At 47.7% G+C, this 27472-nt stretch overlaps 2 protein-coding genes across 4 annotated transcripts; one reads left to right on the top strand and one right to left on the bottom strand.

Annotated features, from left to right (window-relative positions):
- Positions 1-220: 220 nt before the first annotated feature.
- ZNF575 (zinc finger protein 575) lies at positions 221-2742 on the bottom strand. Of its 2 annotated transcripts, XM_052656410.1 has the most exons (5): positions 2715-2742; positions 2303-2537; positions 1931-2023; positions 1396-1507; positions 221-935 (listed from the first exon to the last, which is right to left on the bottom strand). In XM_052656410.1, the coding sequence occupies exons 4-5, from the start codon at positions 1475-1477 to the stop codon at positions 280-282; spliced, it is 738 nt and encodes a 245-aa protein (XP_052512370.1). In that variant the 5' UTR covers positions 1478-1507; positions 1931-2023; positions 2303-2537; positions 2715-2742; the 3' UTR covers positions 221-279. The 2 variants fall into 2 exon arrangements, with proteins under 2 accessions (XP_052512370.1, XP_052512369.1); XM_052656409.1 differs by lacking the exon at positions 2715-2742 and having other exon boundaries at positions 2303-2610.
- A 6266-nt stretch (positions 2743-9008) lies between these two features.
- On the top strand, positions 9009-27198 carry ETHE1 (ETHE1 persulfide dioxygenase). Of its 2 annotated transcripts, none has more exons than XM_052656267.1 (7): positions 9009-9150; positions 9571-9715; positions 9881-10029; positions 24896-25025; positions 26202-26291; positions 26676-26792; positions 26998-27198. In XM_052656267.1, the coding sequence occupies exons 1-7, from the start codon at positions 9070-9072 to the stop codon at positions 27048-27050; spliced, it is 765 nt and encodes a 254-aa protein (XP_052512227.1). In that variant the 5' UTR covers positions 9009-9069; the 3' UTR covers positions 27051-27198. The 2 variants fall into 2 exon arrangements, with proteins under 2 accessions (XP_052512227.1, XP_052512228.1); XM_052656268.1 differs by having other exon boundaries at positions 9068-9150; positions 9549-9715.
- The last annotated feature ends 274 nt before the right edge of the window (positions 27199-27472 follow it).

The following is a 27472-nucleotide window of genomic DNA, read 5'->3' as shown; positions in this document are numbered from 1 at the left end:
TAACCTTTGCCATATGAATAGGTGGGGGGGAAACTAGAGCCAAGACCTTTCTAACCACACCTCCAGGTCCATGGTTTGGGACTCAGTGCAAATTCATGGATGACACTTTCCTTTCCCCCAAACAAAGGATTCCTCCGCCTCTAAGTTTGAGCCCAATGCGGGGGCAACTTCCCTTCTGTCTACCTGGAAGAGGCAAGTCCATACAGCCTGGCTTAGAGATGCCACCTTTTTATTGACCGGGGCTGGCAGAAGAAGGAGCCACAGAGCCAAGAGGAGCGCTCACTCCCGCTCCCCGGGGCTCTCCGCCTGGTGGCTGCGCTGGTGAACGAGTAGAAGGCGTCTCTGGCCAAACGCCTGACTGCAGCTGGAGCAGCGGTGCCGCGCCGTGGCCTGGCTGCCCGGCGCGGTCGGGGGGTCGTGGCACAGGCGATGGGCCGCCAGTTTGGAGGGGAATGAAAAAGCCTTGGGGCAGTGTGGGCAAGGATAGGGGCGGGCGTCGGTGGCATGGTGCGTGTGGCGGTGGGCCGCCAGCTTGGAGGGGTAGCAGAAGGACTTGGGGCAGTCGGGGCATGGGTAGGGGCGGGTGGGCGCGTGGGTCCAGAGGTGGGCTGCCAGCTTGGAGCGGTGGCCGAAGGCCTTTGGGCAGTGCGGGCACGGGTGCGGGCGGGCGCCGCTGTGCGTGAGGCGGTGGGCGGCCAGCTTGGAGGGGTAGGAGAAGGCTTTGGGGCAGTCGGGACACGGGTGGGGGCGGGCGCCGCCGTGTGCCAACCGGTGTGTGGCCAGCTTGGACGGGTACGAGAAGGCCTTGTCGCAGTCGGGGCAGCGGTGCGGGCGCTGGGGCGGGGGTCGCCGGCGGGGTCGGGAAGGCGCCCCCGTGGAGGCAGCGGGCTCTGGAACAGACTGGCTGGGCTTCTGCGGCGGGCCCTGGTCGGGAGCTAGGGGACAGGAGGGTTCGTGGGCTCCAGAAAGCAGCCAACGCCCTGAATCTAGACCAGACTCCCCCTAGACCTTGACATTCTAGTATATCTGGACACCTCCAGGGTCATACTGAGGTTCCCCAAATGGCTTGATCCTGCTCCTCACCCACTGCCATGCATCCTCCTAAGGCAGGCTCCAAAGAGTTACGTCTCTGGAACCCCAGAGCTAAGCTATCCCAAAGCCACTGAAGTGTCCGTTTCCAGTATCCTCCCAAGTGATAACCCTGAAATCCTTACAGAGGATCACTGAGGTCCCCCAAAGACAACCTGGAGGATTCCCCAGAACGTTGCACTTTGGGGATCCGAAATGGTTATCACCCTGGGCCCTCAAACTGTCACCCTAAGGTTCCCACAATACGTGACTCTCTTGGCCCCAATTCCTGGAGAACGCCCCCTACCCCGGGGGAGACGCCCTCACCTTCTCCTTTGGTCACAGGCTCCTTGTCAGTGGGACTAGGCTCGGCGCCCCCGGCCGCAGACTCCGCCTCTCGCTCCAGCATCTTGCTGGCCCAGAAACCTAGAGGGAGGACCTAGCCGGGAGAGGGGCGACGCCGGGGGTTATCAGGTTGTTGGGGATAGGACTGAGAGCCCATATTCAGGGCTTAATTTGTTCAGGAGCAGGGGCTATCACGTCGGGTCCTAGAAGGCGAGGGTGGGTGGAGCCTAAGGGTGCAGTGGGCGGGGTTACGCAAACCCGACCCAGAAGCAGTCTGTTTGGAACCTAGTCCCTGCGATTGAGCCTTCCAGCGAAGTGGGCGGGGCCTCTACAACTTTAACTCCCAGCCGCCCCGGGAGCGGAGCAGGCGGGGCCTAAGCCCAGGGTGGGCGGGGCCGGCCGCGGATGGGTGGAGCTATACAGTTACGACCCGAAGTCGGTTGCTCAGCAACTCTGTCCCAGGGGAGGGGCCTACGAGCTCAGTGTGCTGGAATTCACACCCAATAGGTAGCTTTACCCGGCTCTTGGCTCAGTCTCAGTCCATTGACGCCGCGTGCACTGCCTTTTAACCCCGGAGTGGTGCTGGAGACGTGAAGAGGAGAGGGGAGACCTGGAGGAAGACACAGATAGAGCGTGGCTCGTGTGTTGCGATCCAGAGACCCATAATGGACTTCTCCCTCGAGGTCCAAGCGTCCGAGCCTTCACGCTACCCTTGGGATCATGGCATTCGGGCATCAATGCACCCTCCCAAGGCTCAGGCGCCAATGCAGCCCCTCCGGAACCTATGCATCAGGACCCCAATGGGTCCTTCTCCGGGAACTGTGGCGTCCAGGCCCCACTCCACTTCCCGAAGACCCAGGTGTCTGGGTCCGAACCCCTGCCCCCTCACCTGCGGACGGCCCCTCCCTGGGGGCGGGGCTCCGGGCCCCTCCCTCGGCGGCCGTGGCCACTGCAGCCCTGCCTTCGGATGCTGGGGAGCTGCACCACCCGGCGCGCGCCCAGCGACGGAAGGGAAAAGGAGGGAGCGCGCGCGAGCTGCTGGGCCCAGCCTTATTTCCATCCCCTCCTCCCACGCCGAGCCGGTGGGGGCGTCAGTTCGCATGCGCAGTCGCGGCTCGCGGGGGCTGCTGCGGAGGAGATGGAAAGGAAGGAGTGGGTGGGTGCGCCAGGCCAACGAGTTGGCGAGCAGGCGCAGAGCTAAACAGGCCGAAGGACCGGAGGAAAGTGTCCTGCGGCTTGCGGGGCCTACGGTGGCTGACTGGGGTCAAGCACGTGCAGGAGTTAACGCGGGGAAACCTAACTCGGAGATCACTGAGACAGCCTTCTCTTGTTCTGTTCTGCTGCTTTTCGAGAATTCCGCTGGGAGCTTGAGTTCCGGCTCGCGAATCAGTTTCAAGAACCCGCCTCCTATTCTCCCGTTCAAGGGATTGGCAAGGAAAGGGTAGCCATTTCCTCGAGAGAGGACGGAAGGGGGACTCCAGGCGCAGAGGGAGCTGATGCCCAGTGAAAGTCACGTTATTTGTACAGCGCCCGGCACTTTTCGCCGTTGGGTGATTCAGGATTCTTAGCCCCTCGAACCCCAATGCTAAGGCCCTGGGGCAAGGAGGGCGACAGTGTCCACGTTTCCCGGGCCCCCGCGTTCCTGGCTGGAGCTCCTGATGCCTAGGCCCACTGCTTGCTTGGCACCATTGCGTGACGGTGCACCTTCCCGCCCCGCACAGGAATGATCATGAAGTGCCCATAAACTACCCCCGCATGGGTGGGTCTTCAGTTTGATAATCCACAAGATCTGGCAAGCCCTGGCAGTCACGGGAGTTATAAGGAAGGATTATTTGGGCTCATTTCCCCACCCACTCCTCCCAGGTGATTTTTGAAGCTATATACCAGGCCTATTCCATAAAAATATTTTTATTATGCTTGGTTTGTTTGAATCAGTAGTTAAACAAGATCCACACGTTGGATTTGTTTGCTGTGAGTCTTCAGTCTCCTCTTTAACATTTTTAAAGGTTCATTTAAAAGGTTACTGCATGGAAAATGGATCATCGGAAGCAGAGTGGAAGACAAGTCAATGAGGCGGCTGTTATATATTAATTATATTATTACCTATTAAAATAATATAATTTTGTAATAGTTATATTATCATTACAGCATCTGATCTTTTATATCAGAAATTGTCCTGAGTGCTTTATAGATGTTCATTCATTTAATCCTGACAGCAGTTTTCTCGAGAGGAGGCGCTACTATGATAAAAATGATGCACAATGGGACTTCCCTGGTCTAGTGGTCTAGTGATTAAAAATCTGCCTGCCAATCCAGAGGGCATGGTGTCCATCCCTGGTCCGGGAAGACCTCACATCTTTCTTCATTGCGGTGAGACAGCTAAGGCCATGTGCCGCAACTAGGAAGCAGGCCCGCTAGAGCCTGTGCGCTGGCAACTAGAAAGTAGCCTCCACTGGCTGCAACTACAGAAAGCCCGTGCACAGGAACGAGGACCTCAGGCACCCCAAGGAAGATACAGCACAGCCAAAAATAAAAATAATTTCTTTTTAAAAAATGAGGCACTGGGACTTCCCTGGTGATCCCGTGGCTTAAACACCATGCTCCCAATGCAGGAGGCTCAGGATCAAACCCCGGTCAGGGAACTAGATCCGACATGCTACAGCTAAGAGTCTGCAAGCCACAGCTGAAGATCGTGTATACGGCAACTAAGACCCAGAACAGCCGAAAGAAAAAAAGAGGCACTAAGACTGACTCAAGCAGAAAGAAGCAGGGCCAGGATTTGAACCCTTGCAGCCTAACCCTGGAATTCATGTCATTTATGTTCTTGCTTTGCTGCCTCTGTGACTGGGGCAGAGGGCATGATAATGGAAAAGTGATCTGATTGGAGAGGTTAATTCAACAGGGCTTAGTCACGAATGGAGAGGTAGTAGTAAAAGGGGGAAGGAGTCAAGGATGATGAAATAAGCAGAGCCACCTCCCTGGGAGGAAAACGCCTAGAAATGGTTCTGAGCCAGGTGATCTGCCAAACTTTTTGCAAGCATGCACTCATTTGATTTTTTTCTAAATGGAAATATAGTTGCTGACAATAGTATATAAATCACGAGTGTATAGTCTAGTGATTCAGTTTATTGACTATAAAGGTAATATTCCATTTAGAGTTGTTATGAAATATTGGCTATATTCCCCATTTGCACTGTATATCCTTGTAGCCTATTTTACACCTAATAGTTTATACCTCTTAATTCTCTACCCATGTAATGCCCCTCCCCACTGGTAACCACCAGTTTGTACTTCTCTGTGAGTCTGCTGCTGCTGCTTTTGTTTCCTGTTTTGTTAGTAGCTTGTTGTATTTTTTAGATTCCACATACAAGTGATATCATTGCAGTTTTTGCCTTTTTCTGTCTGATTTATTTCACTTGGCAGAATGCCCTTCAAGTCAATCCATGTTGCTGCAAACAGCAAAATTTTGTTCTTTTTTTATGGCTGAATCGTATTCCATTGTATATATACATCACATCTTCCTTAGCCATTCCTCTGTGGCTGTTCACTTATGTGGCTTCCATATCTTGGCAATTGTAAATAATGCTGCTGTGAACATTGGGAGGCTTGTTATCTTTTCTTAGATCTTCACAGTGAGGGAGGAACTATTTTCAGCCACAATTTACAGATGAGAAAACAGAAGCCCAGAAGAGGTTAAGTTTTGAGCCTGAGGTCACACAGTTGGGAAGAATGATGGTAGTTTCTAACTCTTAGGATGCCTCACAGCTAACTCTACAAATCCCCCAGAGGGCGTGCATGCCTTCAAGGGACAGGTAGAGATCCTGCCAGAACAGTTAGGAATGGACCCTAGGGCTGAGGAGGTTTTATTTGGGGGATCCTCACAGTCAAGTGCCTGAGGGTCCCTGCTTTCCTGGCCTCTCTCTCCCCTGAGCTCCTGGCCATCCCTGTACCTCTCCTTGTTTTAGGCCTGATGTCTGCTCCTCTTTCTCCACCAACCAGACTGAGGACTCACCTCTGCGTCTCCAACTTCACCCAGCTTGAGCCAAACGTTCAGGACACCTCAGTGTGAGGATAACTGAACCGAGTTCTCTCCTTGAGTCTGAGCCTGTCTTTCTGCCTGTTTCTCCATTCTCTGGGTGTTTCTCTGTTCTGACAGGCTCTCCTTCCTGTACCTCTCTCCCAGCTCTAATGTTCCCTGCTCCCCACATCTCTTTCCATCCCCACAATCTTCTAGCATCTCCAAGCATATCTTTTTTTGTTTTGTTTTGGCTGTGCCATGTTGCATTCATGATCTTATTCCCTGAGAGAAAGTGAAAGTCGCTCAGTTGTGTCTGACTCTTTGCAACCTCATGGACTATACAGTCCATGGAATTCTCCAGGCCAGAATACTGACGTGGGTAGCCTTTTCTTTCTCCAGGGGATCTTCCCAACCCAGGAATCAAACCCAGGTCTCCCACATTGCAGGTGGATTCTTTAACAGCTGAGGAACAAGGGAAGCCCAAGAATACTGGAGTGGGTAGCCTATCCCTTCTCCAGGGGATCTTCCAAACCCAGAAATCGAACTGGGGTCTCCTGCATTGCAGGCAGATTCTTTACCAACTGAGCCTGACGAGGGATCAAACCTGTGCAGTGAAAGCACAGAGTCTTAACCCCTGGACAGCCAGTAAAGTCCTTCCAGGTATATCTTTGTGACCATATTCCTTTTGACTCACATCCCATTTCAACTCTATGCCTCTCCATGTATCCCTGAAACTCTCCAGATCTCTCTCTCTATCTCTTAATATCACTGAGTCTCTGCATCTTCTTTGTCTCTGAGTCTCTCCCCTCATAAAGTCCATCAGAAACACACTGGGAGTCTGGCAAAGCTGGCTAAGGGGAGAGGACCAAAGACGGAGCACTGGCTGTCTCCCCAAACATAGGAAGAATTACAGTCATCCCTCAGCATCCACAGGCTTTCCCAGTGGCTCAGCAGTTAAAGAAGCCGCCTGCAGTCCTGGAGACACAGAAGATGCTGGTTCGATCCCTAGGTCGGGAAGTTCCCCTGGAGGAGGGCATGGCAGCCCACTTCAGTATTCTTGCCTGGAGAATCCCACTGATAGAGGAACGTGGTGGGCTACAGTCCACAGGCTCATGAAGCGTAGGACAGGACTGAAACTACTGAGCGTGAACATGAATTCAGTATCCACGGGATGGGGTGGGAGTGGTTAGTTCAGGACCCCTCTTGGCTACAGAATGGGGAATGCTAACGCATCTCATATAAAATGATGTGATACAGTTGACCTCTGAATCTCTGACGCTCTAGGTGAGGGTGGGGTGCCCTATTCTCGCTATTTATATGATTCCAAAGAGTAAACTTTCAGGCTGCCCATGACTAGACATGTTTCAACTCTAGGTCCTTGGTGTAAATTAACAAAAGCCATTTTTAGAGGTTCACATTCCAAAAGAAGCCAAATGATTCCAAACCAGATTTTGCAAGGCATCATGGAAAATTATTTATTTCTGTGGGGCTTTCCAGGTGGCACTAATGGTAAAGAACCTGCCTGCCAATGCAGGAGACTAAGAGATGAGGATTTGATCCCTGGGTGGGGAAGATCCCCTGGAGAAGGAAATGGCAACCCACTCCAGTATTCTTGCCTGGAGAATCCCATGGACACAGGAGCCAGTCCATAGTGTTGCAAAGAGTCAGACATGACTGAAGAAACTTAGCAAGCATTTATTTATTTATTTAGCTGCACCTAATGGCTTGTGGGATCTTAGACCTGTCAATAGTGAAAGTGCCAAGTCTTAACCACTGAACGCCCAGGGAATTCTGGAAAATTATTTTTTTAATGATTTTTTCCTGGGAAGAGATAAACATTCCTGATAAAATATTTAAGTGAATTTAAAATAAACTTTAATTGGATAATATGTTGTTCTAGAACCAGGCACCCATCCAACAGCCCCTCGAGACACTAATGACATTGCACCAAACTTTTTTTTTTTCTAAAAATGAGTGTCCAACTGCCTGGTTTTCCTATAAAATGGGCCCAGAGCTATGAGTGTATTGGGGTCTCTTATTGGATTTCTACTTCTCCAGAGAAAGAAGTCTGTGCTTCTCCCAATGCACCTCCCTTGACCTTTGAGTATCTTCCTGTGTTTTGTTTTTCTGATTTTTTAAAAAATTCATTTTTTATTTTATATTGGAGTAGCGTTGATTTACAATGTTGTGTTAGTTTCAGGTGTACAGCAAAGTGATTCATTTATGCGTATACACACGTCCGTTCTTTTCAGGTTCTTCTCTTATACAGCTTATTACAGAATGCCGAGTAGAGTTCCCTGTGCTGTACAGGAGGACCTTGTTGTTTCTCTGTTTTATATGTAGCAGTGTGTGTATGTTAATCCCTAATTTATCCCTCCCCTCAACCTGTCCCCTTTGGTAAGCATACATTTGTTTTTCAAAGTCTGTGACTCTGTTTCTGTTTTGTAAATAAGTTCATTTGTATCATTTTTTAAGATTCCACGTATAAGTGATAGCACATGGTATTCATCTTTCTCTCTGACTTACTTCAGGTGGTAGGATGATCTCCAGGTCTATTCATGGTGCATTATTTCATTTTTAATGGTTGAGTAATATTCCCTCTCATTTATGTACCACACTTTCTTTATCCATTCCCCCAGCTGATGGACATTTAGATTACTTCCTGTTTTGGCTGTGGTCCAGAGTGCTGCAGGGAATGCTGGAGTGCATACGTCTTTTCAAATTGTGCTTTTCTCTGGATATGTGCCCCTGGAGGGGGAATGCTGGATCATATGGTAGTTCTATTTTTGCTTATTTATTTTTTTGAAGTGAAGAAGTGAAGTGAAGTCGCTCAGTCGTGTCCCACTCTTTGTGACCCCATGGACTGTACCGTACCAGGCTCCTCCGTCCACGGGATTTTCCAGGCAAGAGTACTTGAGTGGGTTGCCATTTCCTTCTCCAGGGGATCTTCCCCACCCAGGGATCGAATCCAGGTCTTCCACGTTGTAGGCAGACGCTTTTTTTCTTCTAAGGAACCTTTATACTGTTCTCCCGGAGAAGGCAATGGCACCCCACTCCAGTACTCTTGCCTGGAAGATCCCATGGACGGAGGAGCCTGGAAGGCTGCAGTCCATGGGGTCGCTGGGAGTCGGACACGACTGAGCGACTTCACTTTCACTTTTCACTTTCATGCATTGGAGAAGGAAATGGCAACCCACTCCAGTGTTCTTGCCTGGAGAATCCCGGGGACGGGGGAGCCTGGTGGGCTGCCGTCTGTGGGGTCGCACAGAGGCGGACACGACTGAAGCGACTTAGCCGCTTACTGTTCTCCACATAGCGGTTGTAACTCTTCCAACAGTGTAGGAGGGTTCCCTTTTCTCCCACCTTCTCTATCATTTATTGTTCACAGACTTTTGATGATGGCCATTCAGGCCGGTGTGAGGTGACCGTTCTTTGTTTCTCCGGGTCTTGCTGTCTCCTCTCTTCAGTCTTTCCAAACTCGCCAGCCTCGCTCTGCTCAGCCCCGCCCTCGGTCCGCGCAGTCGCGGCTCCTTTAAGGCGGCCCCGCCCCCGCCCTGCCCCTCCGGGGTCAGCCAGCGGAGCAGCCGGCTTCCGCCGGCATTCGTCCTCCGCTCCGTCCCTACTCTGCCTCGGGCACCATGGCGGGGTCTGCACTGAAGGTCGCCGGCCGACGGCTCAGTCAACACACAGGGTCTGGAGCCCCCGTTCTCCTACGGCAGGTTCGCTGTGGCTGGACCCGGGAGCAAGATTACTGGGTCCTGAGCGGGTGCAAGGGCGGAACTCCTGGGTCCTTTAAATCCGGAAAGATACCCTGGCCCCAATCCTAGATCTTGGAGGAAGTGGTGTGGGGCTAGACTCTTGAGCCCTTTAAAGGTGGTGGGGGGGTGGGGGTGGGGGGGTTGGTTCTGGAATCCCCCGGGCTTGGGGCCGGCAACCTGCCTCTATTTCAGAATGGGTGATGGGGACCCAAATTTGGGGACGGATGGATGTTGGAATTCTTTGGTTTAGACAGTAAAACGGGTCTGGAGTTTCTGGGCCGAGATCTTAGGAAGACACTTGAGTTGAGGCCTGGACTCCTGGGCCTGCAATGAGTGGAAGTCCGATTCTGCGCTCTTAGCTGTACCCGCCCCGCTTCCCAGATGTTTGAGTCCAAGAGCTGCACGTATACTTATCTTCTGGGGGACCGAGAGTCCCGAGAGGCGGTTCTGATCGACCCGGTTCTGGAGACAGCGCAACGAGATGCCCAGTTGGTCAAGGAGCTGGGGCTGCGGCTGCTGTATGCGGGTCAGTGCGGAGCTCCTAGGGTCTGAGGGCGCGGGGCCGCAGCTTGGAGCGGGAAGCCGGAGACCCGGACTCCTGGGTCTCAGGGCGGGCGGCGACGGGCGCTGGGGGCTGGAATCCCGGGTCCTCTCTGTGCCCTCCTGGACCTGGCCCTCCTCTCTCTCCCAGTGAATACCCACTGCCATGCGGACCACATTACCGGCTCCGGGCTGCTCCGGTCCCTACTTCCCGGCTGCCAGTCTGTCATCTCCCGCCTTAGCGGGGCCCAGGCTGACTGGCACATTGAGGATGGAGACTCCATCCGGTTCGGGCGCTTCGTGAGTTGGATGCTGGGCCTAAGAGGGAGGTGGCCTGGACTTCCTGTGCTAAAGGGAAGGGGGGATGGAGGCCTGGGCTTCTGAGACCTGGGGTAGGAGGGGCGGCCAGGCCTGAGTTCCTGTCTGTCTCTGGGAGGAGTTTCTGTCTCTGGGAGGAGGGCACCATAAACCCAGGTGGAAAAGTGGGCCAAGAGTCTCTGGCAGGTGTGTCTCTGACCGAACCCCTTAAGTCAACAAAACTTAAAAGAGTTTTCTGTAACCTTGTGGCAACTCCTTTGCCGTTGGAGTCTCATAATATTTGACTGGGAGCTGGAATTCCAAGGTCATAGATGGAAGAAGGTGCATCCAGTAGCCCCAGAGCAAGGACTAACTAGGGTGAGGCAAGTGAGGTGCCTCGGGCGCAACACTTAAGGAGGCGCTCATTCTCACGTCGGTGAAACGACAGGGCTGGTACCTTCGAGTGGGTGCCTCCTTAAATATTGCGCCCCTTTAGGAGCCTGCTTGCCTCACCCTAACTCCAGCCCCGCTGTTGCCTCACACAGCAACGGTCTGAAGGTTCCTACCTCCTTTTTCTTGCAACCAGCAATATCAGCAGGGTTCCAGCCAGAATTTTAACCCAGGGCAATATGATGGGTGAGGAGGGTGCTAGGGGGAGTTGCCCTCAGGGGAAAGGGGAAACAGCTGGCAGAACTCATTTCTGATCAGAGTTTCGAAACACAGAAGAGAGTTTGGCTGGCTTTGTAGACAGAATGTTAGATGACAGGGTGAGGACTTTGTCTCCAGGTTTTGCTAAACGAGATCAGTTTATCTGAGTCAGAAGATTTTGTGGACATGAGGTCTGGGTGTGGGATCGGAAGGTTTATCATTACTTTTTAAATTTAATTTTTATTTTATATTGGCGTTTCGTTGATTTACAATGTTGTGTTAGTTTCAGGTGTACAGCAAAGTGACTCAGTGAACCATTCTTTCCAGATTCTTTTCCCGTATCGAGTTATGACAAAATATTGAATAAGGTTCCCTGTGCTATGCAGTAGGTCTTTGTTGGTTATCTATTTTCTGTATCAGTTCAGTTCAGTTCAGTCGTTCAGTCGTGTCCGACTCTTTGCGACCCCTGTATAGTGGTGTGTATATGTTAATCCCAGACTCCTAATTTGGGATCAAAGGATTTAGCTCCACTGGTCACAGCTCAAGTCTTTTCCTGGAAGGAAGTAAGAAGAAAATGCATTGGACATTGATGTACACTGTGTTTAATAGGCAGGTTCTAACAAGCATTAGAGGTGTTAGAAACAGTTGGAGTTATGTGTCAAGGGGAGCCCTTGGTTATATTGGATGAGTGATGTTTTCAGTTAATCAGTGTGGAAGGCTTTAGCTATGGAAGATTGTTTTAGTGCTTTCCTTTTTTTGGTTGTGTGGAGCAGCTTGCAGGGTCTTAGTTCCCTGATCAGGGATTAAACTGGGGCCACGGCACTGGGCTTGCCTTGTGGCTCAGCTGGTAAAGAATCCACCAGCAATGTGGGAGACCTGGGTTTCCATCCCTGGGTTGGGAAGATTCCCTGGAGAAGGGAAAGGCTACCTACCCGCTCCAGTATTCTAACCTGGAGAATTCCAAGGACTGTATAGTCCCATGGGGTCACAGAGAATCGGACATGACTGAGTCAGTTTTACTTTCACCCTTCACAGCAGTGGAAGCATGGAGTCCAGTCCACTGGGCCACCAGGGAACTCTCAGTGCTTGGTTTTTTTAAACAGCTTTATTGATATAGTTCACATACCACCCAGTTCACCCATTTAAAATACATATTCAGTGACTTAGTATATTCAGAGTTGCACATCCTTCACCACAATTCATTTTAGAATATTTTCCTCACTCCAGAAAGATTCTACACCCCTCAGCTGTCACCCCAGTGTGCCCTTCTTTCACTCCCATGGCTGTAGGCAACCACTAATCTCCTTTCAGTCTCTATAGATTTGCTTATTCTGGATATTCCATAGAAATGGTATCATCTAATATGTGGTCTTTGTGACTGTAACACTTACCATAATTTGTCAGGGTTCATCCGTGTTGTAACATGTATCCAGTGTTTCATTTCTTTTTTTTACTGAATAGTATTCCATTGTATGGATATATCACATTTTATTTATTCCTCAGTAGATGGGCAGTTAAATTGTTTCCACTTTGAGGGTATTATGAATAATGCTGCTATGAATATTCATGTATAAGTTTTGTGTGGATGTGTGTTTTCATCTCTTTTGGGTGTATACATGGGATGTAATTGCTGGATCATATGCTAACTTTGTTTAACAGTTTGAGAAATTTTTATCAGAAACTGTTACCTAGGGCTTCCCTGGTGGTCCACTGGCTAAGACTCTGCATTACCAATGCAGACGGCACAGGTTCGATCCCTAGTCAAGGACCTAAATCCCACATGCCATAACTAAGAGTTCACACGCCTCAACCAAGATCCAGTGCAGCCAAAAAACAAAAAAACTGTTACCCAAAGTGTCTATACAATTTTATTTTTTTCAAATTGATCTTTAAAAAAAAATGTGTGTGTGTGTTAGTCTCGCAGTCATGTCCAACTCTTTGCGACCCCATGGACTGAGTAGCCCACCTGGCTCCATGGAATTCTTCAGGCAAGAATACTGGAGTGGGTTGCCGTTCCCTTCTCCAGGGGATCTTCCCAACCCACAGCCGAACCTGGGTCGCCTGCGTTTCAGGCAGGTTCTTTGCCATCTGGGCCACCAGGGAAGCCCTTAAATAAACATTTTAAAAAATATTTGTTTATTTGGCTGTGTTGGGTCTTAGTTGAGGCATGTGGGGTCTTTCATTATGGCCACAGGCTTCTCTCTAGGTGTGGCGTGTGTGCTCTGGAGCTCACAGGCTCACTAGCGGTGGTGCACGAGCGTAGCTGCCTGGAGGCATATGGGAGCTTAGTTCCCCGACCAGGGATCAAACCCACGTGCTCTGCATCAGCAGGCAGATTCTTAACCACTGGACCACCGGGGAAGTCCTGGCTGTACCATCTTATGTTCCCATCACCTGTGTGAAGGTTGCAGTTCCTCCACATCCTCGCCAACACTTTTTATTATCTGTCTTTATGATTATTCAGCATTTTTGTTTGTTTTTCATCTGAGTTCTTTATAAACCTTTGGAGATGGGCACTTTTCTTCCCCTCTCACTTCCCTCCCCTCCACTTTAAAAAGTTTCATTGTAACATGCATATTATAATAACAAGGGCTCATATTATACACGTGCAGCCTGGTAATTTTTTACATATGTCTATACTGGAGTATCCACCGCCCAGATCCAAATCATGCCCACTGGTCCAAAAGTCTTCCGTGTCCCCCTTCCTGGCCATTGACAGTCACACGAAGGGACCGTTCTGACTTATTTAATCAGACTGGTTCTGTCTGTGCTGGACTTGATAAACAGGGATCTGTGTGTGCTCTTTGTGTCTGCTTCCTTCACTCTGCATATGCTTCTATATAATTGTAGTTTTTTCCTTTTGTGTTGTATAGCAGTAGCCGGCACACTGTTTCTGCCCAAGACCAGATAGTGAATCTTTTTGGTTTTGCAGGCCACATGATCCCTGTTGTAACTACTTAATTCTCCTGCTGCCGTGAAAGCAGTCGCAGACAGTGCAGGCGTGAATGAGCACGGCTGGGCTCCACAAAAACCTTATTTATGGCCCCTGAAAATTTGATTTCAATAATTTCCAAGTGTCATGAAATGCCATTCTTGTTTTGATTTTTTTTTTTTTCCAACCATCAAAAAGAAAAACCATTCTTAGTTCCCAGGGCTTATAAAAGCAAGTGGCAGGCCAAATGTGGCGCATAGTTTGCCAGCCCTTGCTGTAGAGCATTTTATCATGTGAATTGATGACAGTTTATATATCCTTTGGATGGTTGATTTCAGTTTTGGCCTATTATGTATAACAGTGCTTTGAAGATTCTTGAACATCACCCTCAATGGTAATGGTGGGCATTACCCTCAATTCCAGGGAGTGGACTTGCTGGGTCTTAGAACTGACACATATTTAACTTTAGTAGAAACCACCAGTTTTTTTGAACTGGCTGTAGATTTTGTGTTCACAGTGGACCACATTTGGATGGTTTCATTGTAGAATGGACTTTCTGTTTTATTAAGCAATGATTGAGACGTAAACCTTCCAGCAGCTCCCATGAGGGGTGGCAGATTCCAAGTTAGTCTTTCCTGTTACATATATTGATGTAGCTTCCCTGGTAGCTCAGTTGGTAGAGAATCCACCTGCAATGCAGGAAACCCCGGTCTGATTCCTGGGTCAGGAAGATCTGCTGGAGAAGGGGTAGGCTACCCACTCCAGTATTCTTGGGCTTCCCTGGTGGGTCAGCTGGTAAAGAATCCGCCTGCAGTGTGGGAGACCTGGGTTTGATCCCTGAGTTGGGAAGATTCCCTGGAGAAGGGAAAGACTACCCACTCCAGGATTCTGGCTTGGAGAAGCCCATGGGGTTGCAAAGAGTCAGACACGACTGAGTGACTTTCACATATTGATGCAGAAAGGGTGCTGCTCAAGATGCTAATCCCCAGGTCCCACTTAAGAGATTCTGATTTAATTGTTTGAGGCAGACACCAGAAATCAGTATACTTTAAAACCTCACAGGCGATTCTCATTTGGCCCACCTGAGGATTTCAGTGGTTCTTCCTATTTGGAATGAAATATTGTAGAACAAGTCTCTGTGGTGTTCTGTGCTGAGTCGCTCAGTCGTGTCCGACTCTGCGATCTCATGGACTGTAGCCTGCCAGGCTCCTCTGTCCATGGGATTCTCCAGGTAAGAATACTTCAGTGGGTTGCCATGCCTTCCTCCAGGGGAACTTCTCAACCTAGAGATCAAACCCAGGTCTCCCACACTGCAGGTGGATTCTCTACCTTCTGAGCCATCAGGGAAGCCCAAGAATACTGGAGTGGGTATTCTCCAGGGGATCTTCCCAACCCAGGAATCAAACTGGAGCCTCCTGCATTGCAGGTGGATTCTTTACCAGCTGAGCTACCAGGAAGCCCCAGAACAAGTCTAAACCCCCCACCAACATTTTTATGAAAAACTCTCAGCATACATAAAAGTTGAAAAAACATTGACAGCATATACCTCTATCTATGCATCACTTAATCTTATTTTTTTAATTGAAGTGTAGTTGGTTTACAGTATCTTGTTAGTTTCATGGGTACAACACAGCGTCCATCTTATTTTTTGATGCATTTTTAAGTACCTCGTCCCCCTAAGCAGAACAAATAAATTTAATTTTTTTCGCAAAAGAAAGTAAGTTTAGCTGATGAAATTTCAGAGTATTTAGCTACAGTGGAAAATGACACTTTAGATCTTCAAGTTTAGCGAGTATAGAAACAGCAGTTAGTTATACCATGTCCAAGTGCTTTTTAAATAATGGAGCAGAGCCATGAACTTGGGAACGAAGTGGGAAAAGGCTAGCGTTTACTTGCCACCAGGGGGCAGTGCGGGCCATGGGAACTGCCCGGCGAAGGAGCCTCGTGCTTGCGTGCATCTCTTGTGTTGAGTTTCGCTGAAGGGGACTTCCCAGGTGTGATCCTGCCTGACTTCAGAGGCTAGGTCGTAACAGGCAGTTGGTGGCGCAATGGTAAAGAACCTGCCTGCTGGTGCAGGAGGCATAAGAGATGTGGATTGGATCCCTGGGTGGAGAAGATCCCCTGGAGAAGGGCATGGCAACCCACTCCAGTTTTCTTGCCTAGAGAATTCCATGGACAGAGGAGCCTGGCGGTTGCAGTCCGTAAGGTCGCAAAGAGTCAGACATGCCTGAAGCCGACTTAGCAGGCACATTTCTGCAGGAAATAGGCGAGAGGGCAGCTGTGGAGCTGTATTACGCCCTTGATGCATCATGAATGGGAAGAATAAATTTTTGAAAAGAATGTGGGGTTAGGCAGGTCCCACAGAATCCCTGCAGAGGATTACTCAGGTTTCAGGAACAGGCGAGGCTGGGCTAGGTCACCATGTTAGCTGCTCCCACCCACAACTTTTTATTTTTAGTGTTTCCAAAACTGTAGTAAATCAAAAGAATGGTACAGTTAACAGTCTCATATCTTTTCTCTGATGTTTACCGGTTGCTGACATTTTTTACTACGTTTGCTTTATTTCTCTCTCTTGTGTATATATTAATACTTTTTTCCTCCTTTTGTAGTCAAAAACTAAGTTGCAGACTTTTCCCCCCTAAAGACTTCTAAGATTGTTTTCCTATATCAGCAGTTCTCAAACTCAAACGTTTTGATCTGAGGATTCCTTAACCCTCTTAAAAGTTATAAAGGGCCTCCCTGGTGGCTCAGATGGTAAAAAATCTGCCTGCATTGTGAGAGATGGGGGTTTGATCCCTAGGTTGGGAAGACTCCCTGGAGAAGGGAATGGCTACCCACTCCAGTATTCTTGCCTGGGAAATCTCGTGGTCAGAGGAGACTGGTGGGCTACAGTTCATGAGGTTTATGGAGGACCCTAAAAAGCTCTTGTTTACCTGGATTCTGTCTGTTAATATTTACTGTATTGGTTAGATGTCAATCATATCTGTTTTAAAAAGAAAACATAAGTATTCTGATATGCAAAAAACATTTACTGTATCAAAAGTTGAAACTGAGACTTTTTTTAAAGCACAAGAATGCACAAGCATCCAGCTGTCAGAGTTATGACATTATCACAGGTTATGTAGCTTCTGGAAAACTCCACTGAATTCTCATGGGAGTGAAAAAGGACAGAAGGCCTCTTCACACCATTATGAAAATAGTTTAATAGTTTTGATCTTGCAGACCCTCAGGGTTCCCTCTACGACACCACCTTGAGAACCATTCTTTTTAAAAAAAATCTCTGTCATGTCTAGCAACATAGACATGTTCTTAAATTCTTAAATAGTTCTGAAATCTAGCCCATGTTCAAATTTCCCCAGTTTCTCAGGAATCATTTTTATCAGTTCAGTTCAGTCGCTCAGTCATGTCCGACTTTTTGCGACCCTCTGAACTGCAGCACACCAGGCCTCCCTGTCCATCACCAACTCCTGGAGTCCACCCAAACCCACATCCATTGAGTCGGTGATGCCATCCATCCATCTTATCCTCTGTCGTCCCCTTCTCCTCCTGCCCTCAATCTTTCCTAACATCAGGGTCTTTTCAAATCAGTCAGCACTTTGCATCAAGTGGCCAAAGTATTAGAGTTTCAGCTTCAACATCAGTCCTTCCAGTGAACACCCAGGACTGATCTTTAGGATGGACTGGTTGGATCTCCTTGTAGTCCAAGGGACTCTCAAGAGCTCCAACACCACAGTTCAAAAGCATTATTTTTATAGCTATCCTTTTATTAAATAGGACCCAATCAAAGTTCATACATGGCATTTGGCTGGTATGTGTATTTAGTCTGTTTTAGTCTAGAACTCAATGTGCATGAGTTTGAGCAAACTCTATGAGATAGTGAAGGACAGGGAAGCCTGGTGTGCTGCAGTCCATGGGGTCTCAAAGAGGTGGACACGACTAAGTGACTGAACAAGTCTAGAACAGTTTAATACCCTTTCTGCCCCATGACATTGACTTTTAAAATAAATTGATTAATTAGTTTGGGCTGCAATGGGTCTTCCTTGCTGGGCGTGAACTTTCTCTAGTTGCAGTGAGCAGGGGCTACTCTCTAGTTGCGAAACTTGGGCTTTAGAGTGTGGGCTCAGTAATTGTGGATCACAGGCTTAATTGGCCCTCGGTATGTGGAATCTCCCCAGAGCAGGGATCAAACCTGTATTCCCTGCATTGACAGGTGACTTCTTAACTACTGGACCCCCAGGGGAACCCCGGACACTGACTTCTGAAGCTCCCAGGGTGTTGTCTTGCAGAATAGCCCACTTTCTGGGTGTGTCTGGTTGTTGCTTCCTGGTGTCATTTAACTTGTTCTTCAATAACTTCCCTTTGCTATTAACTGAAGTTAAATGCAGATTATTTCTGTATTGGATGATGTGAAGTGAAGTGAAAGTCGCTCAGTTGTGTTGGACTCTTTGCGACCCCGTGGACTATACAGTTCAGGGAATTCTCCAGGCCAGAATACTGAAGTGGGTAGCCTTTCCCTTCTCCAGGGTGTCTTCCCAACCCAGGGATCGAACCTGGGTCTCCCACGTTGCAGGTGGATTCTTTACCAGCTGAGCCACTAGGGAGGTCCTAACTGGATGGTAATAATAATGAATAACTTAATAATAGTTAATAAAGATTGAGTGTTTGTTTCTCACTTAGCATTGTGCTAAGCTCTGGAAGTACATTCTCAGTGTGTAGCTCACAAGACTTTGGGAATCATATATTCCGCTTCCTGGAAGCAGGTGTTGAGGGAGAAGGCAATGGCACCCCACTCCAGTACTCTTGCCTGGAAAATCCTATGGATGGAGGAGCCTGGTGGGCTGCAGTCCCTGGGGTCGCTGGGAGTCGGACACGACTGAGCGACTTCACTTTCACTTTTCACTTTCATGCATTGGAGAAGGCAATGGCAACCCACTCCAGCATTCTTGCCTGGAGAATCCCAGGGACGGGGGAGCCTGGTGAGCTGCCGTCTATGGTGTCTCACAGAGTCAGACATGACTGAAGTGACTTAGCAGCTGCAGCAGCAGCTCTGTTTATGGAGAATACCCACTGCATAATCAACTTGATTATTCATGCTTCAGGCAGTAGTCTGTCTACTGTCAAGCCTTCTTCTTTTTTGAAAAGTTGACTTATTTTTGGCTGTGCTGGGTCTTCGTTGCCGCATGGGCCGTCCTCTAGTTTCAGCGCTCGGCTTCCCATTGCAGCGGCTTCTCTTGTTTGCAGAGCAGGGGCTCTAGACGCGAGGGTTTCAGTGGTCGCTGCACATGGGCTCAATGGTTGTGACTCCCAGGCTCTGAGCGACTCATAGGCTCAGTAGTTGTGGCCCAAGGGGTCCATGGCCTGTGGGATCTTCCTGGATGAGGAATTGAACTCATGTCTCCCGCCGATGCAGGAGGCCACCAGGGAAGCCCTTCTCTCAGTCTTTTTTTAAAATTAGAAGCTATTAATATACATTTTTGAGAAATCCTCCGAAACATAAGAGTCAACAGCAAATTCAGACTTTTAATAAATACTGAGCAGTCCAGACGAAGCGTTACTATGGCTGAACTTGGTTCTTGACCCTCCACTGTGTCTTCTCTGACAAATAAATCTCATTAAACCTTCCTAACCACGTAGTAGGGATTCCCTGATGGCTCAGGGGTAAAGAAGCCACCTGCAATGCAGGAGATCCAAGTTAGATCCCTGAGTCAGGAAGATCCCCTAGGAGAAGGAAATGGCAACCCAATTCAGTATTCTTGCCTGGGAAATCCCATGGACAGAGGAGCCTGGTGGGGGCTACAGTCCATGGGGTCGCAAAGAGACAGACACAACTTGGTGACTAAACAACAACATCCCTGTAGTGAGATCAGAAGTATTTTCCCATTTTACAGAGAAGGGAGTGCAGAGAGGAAAAGTGACTTGCCCAAAAGTTATCCTGAGAAAGTTGTCCGAGCCAGGATTTGAACCCAGGAGGCTTGGTGGTTTCGCTAGATCAGTATTTTAGAATTTTAAAACATTATTATTATTTATAATACAGAATTATTGTATGCCAGGCGTTTTTATTTTTTGGCTGTGCCACTTGGCTTATAGGATCTTAGTTCCCTGACCAGGGGTCAAACCCCGGCCCTTGGCAGTGAGGGCGTGGGGTCCTATCCACAGGACTGTCAGGGAATTTCCTGAGCATTTTTAAAATGCTTTACACACGTGAAATAATTTAATCTTTATAATAGCCCTATGAAGTGGGGACAATTATTATCCGCATTTTACAAATGAGCAGAGAAGCCCAGAGAGGTGAAGTAGCCTTGCCCAAGGTCACACAGCTGGTAAAAGCAGAACCAGATTTAGAGCCCATGTCATATGGCTCCAGGGACTGCTCTTAACCACTAAGCCATGCGCTTTCACTGAGAGAGAAATATTTTACATCTGGGGTCAGCACTGAAACCTCAGCTTCATGAAATACCACTTACCTTCCTGTGCACCAGGCACTCTGAAATTTCCCACTTTATCCTCTCCCTCTCCGCGTCACTCTTTATGTCTGCCCCACTTCTTTGTTTTGGCTCATGGTTGTGTCTGTGAGATTCATCCATATCGTCATGTGTCGTTCGTTCATTCTCATCCTGTGCCTCAGTTTCCTCATCTGTAGAGTGGGGACAGGAATGGTACTTACGGAGTAAGGATGTGTGAGGGAGGTCTGAATGAGTTCCGTCATGTCAAGTCCTTAGAAGAGAGTCTTGACAAAGGAAAAGGAGTCAATCAGGCCCGTAAAAAGTAGGCAGACCAGACTGATGGGAGAAGAGGGAATTGCAGGGGCAAAAAAGTGTGGCGAAGCCCGGTGTTTTCTGGTAATAACTCTGGGATTCAAAGTAGCTGGAGAAAGGAGGATGTCATAGGACATGGGGCTGGAAACGTGAGCAGGCACCAGAGCAGGGCTGGAGAGCTGGAACTGTCCTGGGGCCACTGGGAGCCTGGGAAAGGTTTTTTGTTTTTTTAATTGTTGGATTGAAAAAAATTATTTATTTTTAATTGGAGGATAATTGCTTTACAATATGGTATTCATTTCTGCCATATATCAACATGAATCAGCCATAGGAACATATGTGTCCCCTCCCTCTTGAACCCCCCTCCCCTAGGAAGGGTTTTGAGCAGGGACAAAATGGGATCTGGGTGGTAGAAAAGCCCCCTCAGGTCATGTAGGAGGTAGACTGGAGGCTGGTAGGCCAGGGAGGAGGCTGGTGGTTGGCCCAAGCAGGTGAGGCCTGGGATGGACAGGATTATGGGGGTTGATAGAGAAGGTAAATTCTAGATATTCCAGAGAAGGGAAAGATAAATAGGGAGGCAATGGCAACCCACTCCAGTGTTCTTGCCTGGAGAATCCCAGGGATAGGGGAGCCTGGTAGGCTTCCATCTATGGGGTCACACAGAGTCGGACACGACTGAAGTGACTTAGCACTTAGCAGCAGACCATTAGCAAAGCCACCTGTGACACACACTTAGTCATTAAGGGCCTGGGAGGTTTTGATCCCTGTGGCAGGCAGGATTGTGTTCAATTTATATTAAAATTTTGTTTAATTTATACACATCACATAATTAATATGCCATATACTGTTGACCCTTGAACAACTCAGGGAGTTAGGGCCACTGACCCTCCCCACATTCAAAAATCGGGGTATATCTTGATACAGTCGGTCCTTCTATCTGTGTTTTTTCCACATCCATGGATTCACTAAGCCAGGTTGGGTAGTACCGTAGTATTTACTACGGAAAAAACATCCTCCTATATATGGACTTGCACAGTTCAAATCTGAGTTGTTCAAGGGTCAACCGTACACGCTCTAACTGTTGTTTAGTCGCTCTGATTCTTTTGCAACCCTGTGGACCCAGCCAGGCTCCTCTGTCCATGGGCTTTCCCAGGCAAGAATACTGGAGTGGGTTGCCATTTCCTTCTCCAGGGAATCTTCCCGACCCAGGGATTGAACCCAGTTCTGCTGCATTGCAGGCGGATTCTTTACGGCTAAGCCACCAGGGAAGCCCCTATATACTCTAATTACGGGTTGTTTACAACTGACGCCCTTCTGATTGGCCAATACCCATGTTATTTGCTGTTGTTGTTCAGTTGCCAAGTCATGTACGACTCTTTGTGGCCCCACGGATTGCAGCACGCCAGGCTTCCCTATCTCTCACCATCTCCCAGAGTTTACTCAAGTCCGTGTCCATTGAATCAGTGATACCATCGAGCTATCTCATCCTCTGTCACCCTCACCTCCTTCTGCCTTCAATCTTTCCCAGCATCAGGGTCTTTTCTAATAAGTCAGCTCTTTGCATCAGGTAGACAAGGTATTGAAGCTTCAGCTTCAGCATCAGACCTTCCAAAGAGTATTCAGGGTTGATTTCCTTTAAGATTGACTGGTTTGATCTCCTTGCAGTCCAAGGGACTCTCAAGAGTTCTCCGACACCACAGTTCAAAAGCATCAATTCTTTATTGTTCAGCTCTCACATCTGTACATGACTAATGGAAACACCGTAGCCTTGACCATATGGACCTTTTCCAGCAAAGTAATGTCTTTGCTTTTTAACACACTGTCTAGGTTTGTCATAGCTTTGTTATAACCAAAGTTAAATATTTTGAACATTTCTCCTGAATATCCGTCCCCTTTTTTAGTTCAAAAATTTCCATGCTTTTTGTTTAAAAAATTCAGAGAGTATGGAAACATACAAAATAAAAAGTGAAATATCATCCCTCCACTACCAAAGGGCAATATTAATTTGAGGGGTCAGGGGATGTGATTTTTCCAACAAGATTTTGCAAGATTTGTGATTTCCCTTTGCACTTGTTTTGCATTGCCCATGTACCCTAGTGCAGATGAGCTAAGAAGGTGTTTGGCAGATAGTAACTGAAAAAACCATACAGTGGCTTGAACTAACAGTTTCACTTTTTCCTATAACAGGAAATTTAGAAGAAGGTAGTTATTCTCTGATTTGGCATCACCATCATTTGTGGGGTTGATTATCTTGGCTTTTTTTCCTTCATGGTTGCAAGATAGCTGCTGCAACTCCAGCCATCACATCTTGTGTTCAGAGCCAGATGAAGTGGAAAGGGCAAGTGCCAGTCCCTTTTTATCAGGAAGGGAAAAGCTTTCCCAGAATTTCTCAGGATACTTGCTGAGGTCTTATTGGCCAGAGAACTGTGCCAGAGGCCACCCAAGCTGTCAGGGAGACTGGGAAAGTGCTTCTGCTGGGCACACTGATGCCCCAAACCAAACTGAAGATCTGTGAGTGGGGAAGGTTAAAACAGGTATCGGCTGTGGATATAGAGTCTGCACATAGTGTCCTTTGATAATTAGCAGATGACTGCCCTGGACAAGGATGCTAACTGGTGGGAGGAGCCTCTATTAAGAGAGGAGGAGTGATATTGAGTGGAAACTAATCTCATAAGTGATTGTTAGATCACTGGGGTAATAATTGTTTTTCTGACAGTTGCTTCACTGAACTGAATGTGGGAATTTAGATAATCAGGGCTCCCTGGGTGGTGTTTTTGTGCTCATGTGTCGGTTGTTCTTAACAGCAGAGCCTTAGTAGTGGCTTTGAGAGCTCAGAAAATATGTGCCTTTGAGATGTTGCTAGAAGCTGCTTGCAGCTGCTGCTAAGTCACTTCAGTCATGTCCAACTCTGTGCGACCCCAGAGACGGCAGCCCACCAGGCTCCCCCGTCCCTGGGATTCTCCAGGCCAGAACACTGGAGTGGATTGCCATTTCCTTCTCCAGTGCATGAAAATGAAAAGTGAAAGTGAAGTCACTCAATCGTGTCCGACTCTTAGCGACCCCATGGACTGCAGCCCACCAGGCTCCTCCGTCCATGGGATTTTCCAGGCAAGAGTACTGGAGTGGGGTGCCATCGCCTTCTCCGAGACGCTGCTTAGCTGCCGTCTAAAATGGCTTTTCTGAGTTGTACTCACATCCCAGAGGATGAAAGGGTTTGTCTCAAACACCCTGAGCAACTCTGACAGTTGCCAATCTGATAAATGAAAAATAAAGGTTTTAAAATTTAGATCTCTCTCTCCCTGCCCTTTTTTAAAGGGGATCAAACATCTTTTCAGATGTTTGTTCCCTCTTCCCTGAATTGCCTGTTCTTTTATTCGGCCATTTTTCTTTGGAGGTTCTTGATGTTTAGAAGCTGTTCAGATATTCTGGTTTTATAACACTTTCTTATACATGCTGCTAACATTGTCTCTGAGTTTTTTTGTTTTGTCACTCTGATTTTCCTTTTCTATAAGGAAGTTAAACTGTGTGGTCCCTGTTTTTCCTTGTGGCCTCAGGATTTCTATCTCAAGATTTTATGTATATACATATATATTATATTATATATATAAAATGCATAATGTTATATAAACATTAATATAATATGTATCTGTAAATATAGATCTATTTTTTTATATTTCCTTCTAGAATTTTGGTGTGTTTTTTTTGGTATTTATTTAGTTTATCCTGAATTTTTTGTTTTATTTTTGATTACAAAATGGCATGTTCACTGTAAAACAGAAAGATAATATAGGAGGAGTCTAAAGAAAAAATATTTTGAGCTAATTAATACATTTTTTAAAATAGGCATTGTTTTAGTTGCTTTGTAACCTGTTTTTTTGCACTTACTGGCTAGTAAATATCTTTTCATGCCATTGAATATTCGTGTATAGCATCATTAAATTTTATTTCAATGACATAATTTTAAATGTCTGTTTGGTATTTCATATTTATTAGTGTGCTTATCTTTTTCTTACTGATATGCAAGATCCTTTTGTACATAAAGTATCCTGACTACCGTCTGGTATGTATGTGCTACAAAAATATTTTGCCAGCGTGTTGATTTCCTTTAAATTTTGTTTATGATGTTGTTGCCATTCTGAAACCTCAAATTTATTAAAATTCAAACCACTGATCTTTCCCTTCATGATTTATGCCTTTTAAGATGAATGTTCTTCTCTAACCAGAGATCATATATCAGGTTGGCTAAAAACTTCATGAATGAACTTCTTGGCCAACCTATTATTTCTTTGTATGTTTGTTGTTTTTCTAGTTTTATGATTTTATTTCCTTGTTTTAAGTTTGTAATTCATTGGGGGTTTACTCTGGAGTGATGTCTGAGTCTAGGATCTAACTGACTTTTTTTTTTTTTTAGTAAAAAAGTACACATTATCTAAATGTGACCCTGGGATGAGGTGGGAGCATCTGAGGCCAGTTTTACCATGAGTGTAAAACCATAGGCTTATTGGTGACTCTTTGTACTTTCCTTCTCTGCCAGGCCTTGGAGACTCGGGCCAGCCCTGGCCACACCCCTGGCTGTGTCACCTTCGTCTTGAATGACCACAGCATGGCCTTCACTGGAGACGCCCTGCTTATCCGAGGGTGTGGGCGGACAGACTTCCAGCAAGGTCACAGGCCCTTTTCCCTGACACAAGATTTTAGTATGGTTACGTGAATGCCAGGATTTTAAGTGTCCATTGTACGAATGAATGAATGAATGTTAGATTTTTAGGGGATCAGGATTAGACTCAAGGAGTTTAGCTGCTAGGAGGTGGTTAGGTCCAGTGGTTTAATTGCTAAGGTGTGATGTTACCTTGGGCTTCCCTGGAGGGAAAGTAAGTAAAGAATCTTCCTGCCAATTCAGGAGACTCAGGAGATGCTGGTTTGATCCCTGGGTCGGGAAGATCCCCTGGAGGAGGAAATTGCAATCCACTCCAATATTCTTGCCTGAAAAATCCCATAGGCAGAGGAACTTGACAGGCTACAGTCCATGGGGTTGCAAAGAGTTGGACACCACTGAGTGACTGAGCATGCACAATGTTACATTTGGGGTTTAGCTGCTGGGGGCAATTACGTTAAGGAGTTTCACTGTGGGAAAGGTGTTTAGTTTCACAGTGTCAGGGGTCAGCTGCCCTTTGAGTATGTGTGTGAACGGGGTGGACACTAGATTGGGAGGATTCAGCCACCTTGCAGGGTGAGGCTGGATGAGAGAAAAGAGCCTCAGTGAGCTGGCTGTGGGTAGCCACGTCCCCAGGCTGCTTCTTGCTTCCTCTTTCCTTATCTTTCCATCTTGGTCTCTGTCTTTTTCTCTCTGAAGCTCCTAATCTTCCATTTATTCATCCAACACAGTCATGAGATCAAAGAAAAGATGAAAGAAAAGATGGCAGAACATTCTGAGAGGTTTGCTCCTGTCCTAATTTAGGACTCAGAGCTTCTTGCCAAAACTATGGCTCTATCCTCCTTTGCCTCATGTCTTCAATGTCTTACCTTCTAGTCCACTTTCCCTGCCCAGAATCCTTCCTTAGCACCCCCAGAGCGAGGGAACTCGGTGCTTCAGGGTCCTATCCCAACCTTCTTTACAGTCATGCTGAATTCTTACCATTCCCCAAGTCTTTGCATGTGCTGTTCCACTGACCTAGAATTCCCTTCCCTCTCCTTCTCTACCCAAAGGGCTACTGGCAGAAAATGAGGGAGAAGGTTTAGCTACAGTGATTTTTATCCTCCTGTCTTTTTCCTGAAGGGAAGCAGTTTGGGAGCTTCTCTCAACCTGTTGTTCCACTGACCTCTGACTTTTCCTTCCCCAGGCTGTGCTAAGACCTTGTACCACTCAGTTCATGAAAAGATCTTCACTCTTCCAGGAAACTGTCTGATCTACCCTGCTCATGATTACCACGGTGAGGGCTTCCTGGAGGAGTTGTGGGATGTACATAATTTAGCTTTTGAGAGGGAGCACTGAACTGCTGTCATCCTCGTGTGGCTCTCGGACTACAAGTCCCAGGAATTCCTCTGGCCAAAAAGATCAAGTGCTGAGGTATACTGAGGGTAGATGTAGAAAATATAATGCCTAGAATTCCGGAAGGCATAGGCTTTCCTGGGACTTCCTTATAGAACGTAAGGAACTGGGAAACTACATTTCCCATAGTGCCTATTGGTTAGGGGGAAAGCAATCTGTTAGTCCTGGGCCAGAAATGTACCCTGAGGCCTCCTGGGAAATGTAGTTCTGGGAGGCCAGACGCACTAGACAATTTGACATTCCTCCCCACGCCCTTGGCCATTAGGGCTTACAGTGTCCACTGTGGAGGAGGAACGGACTCTGAACCCTCGGCTCACCCTCAGCTGTGAGGAGTTTGTCAAGGTCATGAACAAACTGAACCTGCCTAAACCTCAGCAGATAGGTGAGTGGCTGAGGATCTGGACTCCTGGATCTGAGGGAAGGAGCTGGGGGTCTGGACACCTGGGTCTGAGGGAGGAGGTGCTGAGGGTCTGGACTCTTCTCAAAGAAGAAGAGCTATTGGGATGTCTGGGTCCCCAGTGGGGCAGAGGGGAAGACAGATGGTCTGCTTGGGCCCCTTTGTTTCACTCTTAGCTTCTTCGTTTCAGACTTTGCTGTTCCAGCTAACATGCGCTGTGGGATCCAGACACCCCCTTCCTGACCGACCCTGCCTCTCAGGCCACAGCTCATATCCGTTAAGAATGCACTAGGTGGGGTGAGGGGAGCCGTGCCATCACTGGGCCTCTCTCCTCTTCCCCTCCCTTACTAGCCCCCTCAAGCTTCTTAAATAAAAATCTTTTTTCTCTGAATCTGACTTCTGTTTTCTTGGGGAACCAGTGAGTTTCTGGGCTGAGGTATCTGCGGTTAGTTCTGGTCCCTGGAGAGGTCAGGGAGCAAGGCAGGATAAAGGTCCTGGGAGCCTGGAAGGAGGAGATTTTTGTAACTCATAAGAGAGAAGCAAATATGTGGGGCAGGGTTTCTCAGCTCCTTGGATTAGAACAGTCTTGAATTTAAACCACTTGCCCTGTGAGACCCAGAATAAAGTGCTTCAATTCTCCCAGCCTCAGTTTCCTCATCTGTAAA

This window comes from Budorcas taxicolor, chromosome 18, assembly GCF_023091745.1.
Source record: "Budorcas taxicolor isolate Tak-1 chromosome 18, Takin1.1, whole genome shotgun sequence".
In the NCBI taxonomy this organism is placed as follows: domain Eukaryota; kingdom Metazoa; phylum Chordata; class Mammalia; order Artiodactyla; family Bovidae; genus Budorcas; species Budorcas taxicolor.
The sequence above is the reverse complement of the archived record's forward strand: the minus strand, read 5'-3'. Positions and strand labels throughout refer to the sequence as shown.